This window comes from Gavialis gangeticus, unplaced genomic scaffold (genome assembly GCF_001723915.1).
Source record: "Gavialis gangeticus isolate Ggan-Ray unplaced genomic scaffold, GavGan_comp1, whole genome shotgun sequence".
NCBI lineage: Eukaryota > Metazoa > Chordata > Crocodylia > Gavialidae > Gavialis > Gavialis gangeticus.
In genome coordinates, this window is record NW_017729025.1 from 14,723,548 (window position 1) to 14,732,478 (window position 8,931).

The 8,931-nt window shown below is 45.0% G+C and overlaps 1 protein-coding gene across 1 annotated transcript in view; it reads left to right on the forward strand.

Annotated features, from left to right (window-relative positions):
- Window positions 1–700: 700 nt before the first annotated feature.
- The window catches only part of TBPL2 (TATA-box binding protein like 2), a 24,155-nt gene continuing 15,924 nt past the window's right edge, over window positions 701–8,931 (forward strand). The window contains exons 1-3 of the mRNA XM_019518429.1: window positions 701–852; window positions 5,085–5,506; window positions 6,607–6,694. Coding sequence (XP_019373974.1) covers window positions 802–852; window positions 5,085–5,506; window positions 6,607–6,694 — 561 coding nt within the window. The 5' untranslated portion in view covers window positions 701–801. The remainder of the gene's footprint in view (window positions 853–5,084; window positions 5,507–6,606; window positions 6,695–8,931) is intronic.

Here is an 8,931-nt window from a genome sequence, read left to right on the forward strand (position 1 = left end):
TCTGCCTTCCTTTTAGATTTACAATTTTAACTTTACAATATTAGCTACAAAAAAAAAAAAATTAGTAAATGAAGAAACCCTTAGGAGAGAACAATGGCCTGGATGCACTGAGTGCATTGGATTCAAAATGGCTTTCTGTTTCCACCTGCTCTTTTAATGAGAGCTGAAGGGCAAAGATCAGACCCAAATTGGGGCCACCTGAGAAGGATGCTGTCCCTCTAATGCCCAACCAAGGATTTACAAGTCTAGCTTGGCAAGGGACTCAGCCTGCTAGCCCTTTCCCTCACTTTATTTAGCTGGGAAGGTTTGTGAATCAGCATCCCTGCCCTTGGGCTCCCTATTGCCTGCATCCCTGGGGAGGTAGCTGTACTTCTTGGAGCTTACTCCTGATGTATTTCTCCAGCTGCTGGGATGCTCCTAGGCAGCCAAGGGATTACAGGGAGCAGAGCACAAGAGAAAGAGGCAGTAGGGCCTGGAAGCAAGTCTGGTTCCCGAAGTGCTATCCATATGGCAGAGGTGATAATGCCCATAGGGGGAGGCAGGCAGCTTTGATGCTGCTGGGAACAGCCCAGGTTCCTGGTTAAAGGAGGAAAGCTTAAACTCTCCACTCCTTTTCCTGCAGCAGCTGCAGCTTGGTGGGGTGAGGGCTCATTAACATGATGAGCCCCAGGTGTGGAGTGGGTACTCTGCGCTGTGCTCCCTCTCTGCACTCCTTGGTATGCTCCAGTGCTGCCTAGTTTGCTTGGCTGCTCAGCAGGACGTGAAGTCTTTTGCTCCTGAGTGGGCCCAGCTCCAGGGCTCATGGATGGGGAAACCTCATTGGAAAGCTACCTGGATGAGTGCACAAGCCAGGTGAGCCCTGAGGGGTTACAGCAGGCTCTTGGTATAGGGGCAGGGGTAAGGGGGGGGCTCAACCCCTAGGGGGTCCTGAATGCCCCTTTCATCCTTAGCCTGCACCAATGTCCCTACCAGCCCCTCTCTGTGGCAGGGTCTGGGGCCTTGACCCCTGAAAGTCCTGAATCCCCTCTGGCTTCATGCCCCTCTCTCCTCTGCCTTTACTGGTGTCCCTGCCAGGCCCCAGTGTGCCCAGGGGGCTCCCAGTGGCACCAGGTTTCTGCCCCTACCCGTCCCTGTCTGCCCCCTGCACAATCCTTCCATGGCCTTCCCCCACACCCCAACAGCAATGCTGCTGCTAATCCACGCAGGCCAGGCAGCCATCCACCCTCATCTCGTCCCTGAGCTGCAGTCACCTTGGACAAAGAAAGACAGCTCATGAGATCTGGCCCAGCCTGCCTGATGGCAATCTCCCTGCAAGAGCTAATGCTCTTCCAGCCCCACTGGCTCAGTGGGAGACTGGACTCAGGGGCAGGTGGCGTCCTTAATACCAGGGCTCTAACCCTGCTGCAGATTACAGCAGCCTGATGGCCTTGTGGGGCCTGGCATTGCTTTCCTGGTGGGGTTAGATGAGTGGAAAGCTCTTGAGAGAGCTCCCAAAGTGTTTAGAAAGACCCTGTTCCAGGTTGTGTAGCAGTGGGCGGCTGCAGGAAGGAGTATCAGTGCTGCCCCTGCTTTGAGCATCTTGGAGGAAAGGGGCATCAGTAGCTACTGAGCCTGGTGATGAGGCATTCTTGTTTCAGCCTCTGCGCTCTGCCCATGTGACACAGGAGACTGGGCAAGACAGACCTGTGGTCTGACCCAGTTGATGGCAATTCTTATGTTATCAGGGCTGGATTAACTCTTCAGTAGGCCCTAGGAGGCTGAGACCCTGCCCCCTCCCTCCCGGCACTGCTGCCCACAGGGAGTGACCCCAGTGCTCTTTCCTGCCATGGCAGGGGGTTGAACTTGATGATCTGCTCAGGTCCCTTCCGACCCTACCAGCTATGAAGCCCTCTTCTGGCACTTTTGTTGCTTTTCTCATACTTGTTTTTTGAAAACTCTTGCTCTTTCTCATCACACCCTATCTCTTCCACCATCAAATTCTCTCTCTCTCTCATCTGTGCCTTTAAACTGTTCATTCTCCACTACCTCTCTCTCTCTCTCTTATCTGTGTAATGCTCTCTTACTCTGCTCAATGCACTTCTATACAGTACTGGAGTATTTCCAGTGCCCTCTGCATAAAAGGAAAGTGTATTGTACCTAATATTTAGCATGCTTCTTCCACCACTCCCCACTCAGTAGCTGGGTGTTAATGAACTACACCTGAGCAAGCATTTGGGTAGATCCAGAGGACAAGCTGAGGTCAGGGAATGCTGTGATCTTTAGTTTCTGGAGCTTCCTTTTTGTCCCACTGGGGTGGTTTGGGTGCAAATTTGTCTACCTCCCTAAATACACGCATGTCTCACTTGACAATTCTGTTGTCTTCTGAGACAGACAGATGCTGCGGACTACTACTACTTCTGGTGCTAATATTGTGTCAGACCTGTGTTGGGAAGCAACTAAGGAGGAATTGCTGTCATTTCAAAGGTGCTTCTGCAAAAGTAAATAATTAGCAGGCATTTCTTGCATGACTAAGTAGTAGAACTAGTTCTGTGGGTTTTTGGAGACTTCTACCTAGACTTAATTGCACTAACTCATGCTCCTTTTTGGGCAGTATTGTACTGTTTTGAGGCTTCTTCAGTGTTCCTCTATACACAGGAGATCTCGGAAAAGCCACTTCTCCCCTCCCCACAACTAATCTGAAGCAGTGTGTGGATTTCAAATGAAGGTGGCCTGGGGAGAATTTTTTAGCATGTTTAGTATACGTAAACGCCTGCCTCTGGCTTTCATATATTTTATGCTAACAGAGTCCATGAAAACCGTGTGTATCAGAGTACCATTGGTATTTATTGCTTGGTGCTTTTGAGGCCCTGTTTTGGAGTGAAGAGGGACTTTTGTAATGTCTGTACTGGATTGTTTGATGCATAAATTTAGACAGCTTTCAACACTAGACAAAATGTTATACACTTTAAGTTATTGTTTTAATTCTAGGTACAGTGCATTTTGTTCCGGAAAGAGGTGCATTTTGATACTTCCAAGGAACATGCAACTAACTGTTTCTGCAACCAGCTACTGTCTGCCAAGCTAATAAAGAGAAACTGATAATTTTTCTCTCTTCCTCACTAGAAATAAAATTTCCACACATGCCCAAAATGGCTGAAGTTCTGAAGTCTTAATTACTTTGACTCTTAAGGAGCCTAAGTATGTATCTGAACATAAGTTCTGCCACTTAGAGCTGTACTAGATAGACCATTGATCCATTACTGGTACCAGATGTTTCAAAGGATGGTGCATGGCGTTTAATAGTCTGTCCCTACAGAAGGCTTCTCCCTGGCACTTCCTAGCTAGACGTGATGGTGCATCTTGAAGCATCAGGATTTGTGAACCAAAGCCAGCCCTGTTACGAATTCTGTTGTCAGCTGTTGAGAGGAAAACATTTGAAGCTAGGTTCCTAGACAGTAATGTGCGTAATCGAGATCAAAGCTGGTTGAGACTTACCAAATGTTATTTGCTCCCCAGCTCCAACATTTTCTGTGGCTTGTGGGGGGGAAGGAAGTCTCACTTTGGACACACTTTTAAGCAGAAAGAAAACGGGTTTAACTTTTTGTAATGTATTAATAAAGGTCTTAATATGGCTTGTCCTTTCACTATTCTATAGTGAGAGGAGCATTGTGGGAGGACAAATAGGTTTATTTCTCTGTGCATCTGGCCTCGATGCACCTTGGCCTGACTTTCCAAAGAGCTGGGTGCCTGCAGCTCCTGTTGCTCAGCCTGAGGTCTGGTTTATGCTCAACACTAATTGAAACTCTAGTCGGGTGTTTCTTGAGGCTGCTGATCGCTAGTCTTTCAACATATTTGGCATAATTGGAGGATAACTTGAGAGTACTTCCCATTGATCAGTTAAAAGGTCACCCCTGCCATCTACTGGACTTAACATGTTCTCACAGTTCAGTAAACTGAAAAGGTTTTATATGCACAGTAAAGTTGGTGTCAACTGAGATGGTGCCAACACTCATTTTGGTTTCCAGTGGAAACCAAATTACTACAGAACTATACAGTGATCAGATTTCAAACTTCTAGCTAAACTACCCTGTCGCTGGCTAGCAACATATGCGTATTCTGCAATCTACTAGGAGTAAATGATTTGCACCAGAAGCTGAGCGCTTTATATGATGTGATTGCACAAACTAAGTTGAGCTATTGTTGTTCAGTAGCTCAAATATTGCAACAAGTTAACTTGCGTTATTAGGATTGTGCTTGACTTCTGTTGTAGGTTTCTTCTGAGGGGGGTGGGGGGTCCTGTATCAGTTCACTTACTGTTTATGGCACCGTTTGGATGCTCATTCAGTAGTTTGTGTCAAACTCCTGGATTTGGTCAGCCCCCTGAACAAAGACCTAGCTGCATTCAATGAGTCTTTCCTATACCTTTGGCTTGTGTCCTCAGCGTAAAGCCCCAAGTTCCTGTAGCTGTTGTACTGTAGAAAGATGGTACTTAATAAAAACCTTCTTGAGCCATTGTGAGTGCAGGGAGCACAGTTATGTATTTGCAGAAACCAGAGCTGGTCCCGACAGAAGCAAGACTTCATTTTCCTGTCTCTTGCAGTAGTTAACATCAGGCCTGGGTGATCTAACTCAGAAATTGAGAAGTCTCTTCAATACTTTCTTAAGTTCAAATTGGAGGAGCTGTGTTGGGGACCTGTATGGCCCCAATTTCGAAAGGTGTTTTGCGATCTCTAGAATCATTGGATTATTGGAAAAACCAAAACAAATGCCTTTTCTGCCTTGCTTTGAGGTGGCTGAAAAGGGTTAATATGGTGATGAAACCTATTTTCCAAAACCCTATTCTCTGGACTTTATACACTGAGCTGGGTGAAAGCCATGGGAATAGAGGTCAGTGAATTGTGAGCCTATAAGAATACTTCGGACATGCTTCTATATCTTAACTTGAAAGTAGTCTTTACTACTATGAAGTGGTGAGGGGACATGTTATATTGAATTTTCCTGCATTAACTGAGAAACAGGTTTTCTCTTCAATCTTCCAATTGAAGTAAATGGGATTTCATCATCTTAAATATGCTACAATTATTTTTCTCTCCTTAAATTTTAAGGATGACCTTTCATCAACTTGTCCTCAACTATTCGCTCCCATGAGCCCTTATGACACAGATCTACCGATTCATTCAGTTGAAGATGCATCGTTCAGTTCTCATCTTAACCAGTCCAAAGAACTTTCTACAGACTTTTCCTCTGTGGATCTCAGCTTTCTCCCAGATGATATTAACCAAGAAAATGAAGAACAGATTTTTTCTGAGGATGGTCATGAAACAAAGGAAGATCAAAATGTGTTACTGACAGAAGAGCAAGATAGAGGCATTGTCATGGGTGAGACCAATCTGCCACTGGTGGGCTGCACAGACATAACCCAGCCATCGCCTGAAACTTCTGGTGCCTGTCCCCCCTTGACACCAATGACTCCTATGACCCCAATGACCCCTGCCTCGGAAAGCTCTGGCATTGTTCCTCAGTTACAGTAAGTACGCTTAGGTCTGTGTGAAATGTTTATGTGAGGATGGACCTGTGCCATGGATGCTGCAGAATAAATTTCTCAGGAACCAAAATTGCTACAAGCCTTGTTCCTTGCACTGTAAATGCAAGGCAGATCTCTTTGATTTTTGACTTCTCCAATGTAGCAACATGTGGGTTTGCTTGTGCCTATGTAAATACACAAAATGGAAAAGCCCATCAAAGCCTCTAAAAGCCTACCAAAATGGACTGCTAGTGTATATGCTTCCCCTGGGAGGAGGATGAGAAGGGAAGGGGGGAAAAAAAGCAACCTGTGACATACTAATCATAGTGCTAGTAACACTTGTATTATGGTGGTGGGAGATTTTTAAAAACCTAGTGCAAATAAGTAAAGCGGTAAAATCCACTGATTATAGAAATAGATCAAGTGTCATTCAGGCATTCACAAGTGAAAACACATTTTCTAGGAGAGAGAACCAGTTGTCTTTGCACAAAATAGCACGTGTGGACTTCTCAGGGATGTCAAAATGCTCTGAAGCCTGCAGGGAGCAGAAACAGCCCCTCTCCCTGACCCTGAGACTGGGAAGGGAAGGAGTGGCTTCACCAACAGAAACAGAAAATAGTGGCCTCGGTGGAAGCCAGGCTGTTGTTCTTCCCTACTTCACTTTGGCTGGAGAGGCTCTTGGCAGAGAATGAGTTACCTTCCTTTCTACCTGGAGAATGCTATAGCTAAAGAAGTTTTATAGAGTTACGGTCTTTAAAATGGGTTAAGTACTTAAAAGAATCTTGACTGCTTTATCACTGAAGGGCAAAACATAGTTGAATATATTCAGTAGATGCAGCAGTTTAGTACTCTTTTTTTTTTTAATTTTCCTTTTTTAATCTTTAATAGCTTTAACATTAGGCCACTTTATTACTGATTGCCATGAACTCACCATATGTAGCTTAGTATTCAAGTAGTAATTAAATGGGTAGGAAAGGAAAACATTTGTTAAATGAGCCATGGCTGTAGGCTAGGTTGGTAGTTAATAGCATTTTTCATACACGGTTTTGTTCTGCATTGGCTTACACACAGCTCTGAAGTGACTTTTTTTCTGGTTTCCTCAGGAATATAGTGTCTACTGTAAACTTGGCTTGTAAACTAGATTTGAAGAATATAGCTCTGCATGCCAGAAATGCAGAGTATAATCCAAAGGTAAGCATTAAAGAACTAGTTTGTGAGGTTTAATACTTGATGCCATTTATGTTCTAATTTTGTTATGGTCATTTCTTAATTGAGAGCCAGTTGCTCAGTTCATTAAAAACTGATTTCAAAGTTGCTTTAGCAGACTGGGATCTCTTTGAAGGTCAACCATGTCTATCTCCTCTTTATTTCCTTTCCTATCTTGCTGGGCATCAACAAAGCACTTGGAGTGGTCTAGCTGCAGGATGGATGGCCCACTCTTGATGGAGAACTGGGCACAGCCTGTCAAGTGACCAGATGGATGCTTTCTGCTGAGACAGATCAGCTGACTAGAAAAGCCAGCAAATAGATCAGGAGAAAAGTTGGGGGGAGATTAGTGGGCAAGGAACTTTGGGATCAAGGTGGGGTGGGAGAGCTACAGGGAACAAGGCCCAGGTTCTCGGGTATGTAGCTTCTACTGTGGAAAACTGCAGGGGGGATATGGGGTACGTGTAGAAGACTTCAGGTCAGGAAGAAAAGATGACTGATGTACCAGATTCTGTAGAAGAAAAGTGGTGGGGAGGTGGAAAAACTGAAGCCCCTAGACAAACTTCTTGGGGTGGTCTCTCCCTTGCCCGAGTCTCCTGAAGGGACAAGCTGGTAGCCTACGTGCTCTGCAAGTTTTCTTTGTCTTCCAGCTGTTGCTAAATAAACAGGTGAATTGAATTTCAGAAAATGGAGCATTGTATTTTGATTGCTATGATAACAATAAAACTGATCTGTTTCCTTCCATAATAAACTTTAGAGATGGTGCTTCCAGGTCAATGAGGTCCCTGTGAAGTTTCTTCTGTGTCCATGATTGATCCTGGAATTGAGTGCCTTGTTAAGCCTAACATATTTTAGAGGAATGAGTCAATGTGGAAGAAAGCCCTTGCACAAACCTTTTTAAAGATGTACTGGAATCTCCAATGTCTTTGGCTGGGTGTGTGGGAAAAGTCTTGAGCAACTCCAAGACCACAGCAAGAAACTGTATTAAGTGTATGTTCAAAACCAGCCTTTGGTAGCTGTGACTTCTTGTGTTGGCTAAGACTGGAGTGTGGTTCAGTCCTGTTTGTACTGACTTCTTAATGAAGGAAACATGGACCCCAAATCCATTACATACCAAAGAAGTCTAAATGATGCTTCCCTGGCTCTTAGGCCTCCAAATCATTTGAGTACAATTTTATTCCACCCCAGGCAGTGTCCACAAAAACTCTGCCTGGATTCCTTCATGTTTCCATTTTAATCCTAAAAAGGTCACTAGTGCAGTGGTTTTCAAGCTTTGTTCTAGGAAACCCTGGGGTTCTGCAGTAGGAGAGCGGGGGCTCTGTAAAGAGACCAGCTGTAATAGCAGAGTGGGTGGGGAGGTATTTGACCTAGCAGTCTTTTCTGCCCAGAGCAGGGGGGCTGGACCTGATGATCTCACAAGGTCACTTCAGGCCCTAAACTTCTGTGAATCTGTGGTGCAGTGCCATTGCCAGGCCAGGTCACCTGGCTCTGCACGGCTCATAAGGCCCGTGGAATAGGGGGTAGAGATTCTGTGGCAGAAGGAATATGAAAGGGTTCCTTGAGTCTGAGAAGCTCGAAAACCACTGAATTGGCACTGCTGCCTAGATATCTAACTTCCACCTAAGCTCTGCTGTGACCCAGTTCTGTTTGGGAAGAGTGTAAACTTCCATGAAAGTCTCACTTATTTAGCTGGAGAAAAAGCACAGTGAGTGACTGATGCAGAGAACCTATGTGCAGCTTGGAAGAGATCACCCATCGTTTACACAATAGCCCATTGGTCATGGCACCTGCCCATGAAATTGGAGGCCTGGGTTTTAGGCCCACCTTAATCTCAGAGGCTATTTACAACATCTCCCAGGTCACTGCAAAATGCCCTCACTACTAAGCTATGCCCTCTTCTTTTCTTCTATCCCTGTGGTTCTCAAACTTTTTAGACTTAAAGCACTCCTTGGGAGATGTGAGCTCTTACCCTTCACTCTACATTATAGAAAATTAATACAGCAATTATTTTATTGCAAAGAACTCAGCCCACTGCCGGCCAGAATATTTTTAACATACTGGATTCTTATTTGAAATCTCTGGGCTTATCTTGTTAGCATTGTGAACCATGATTCACAATGCTAACAGTGTGGCAACCTGTGGCACCCTGGTTGAGAATCGCTGGTCTGTCCTTCCTGCTGAAGTTGGCCCTCTGCTTAAAAAGGAATGTGAACCTCATAGCC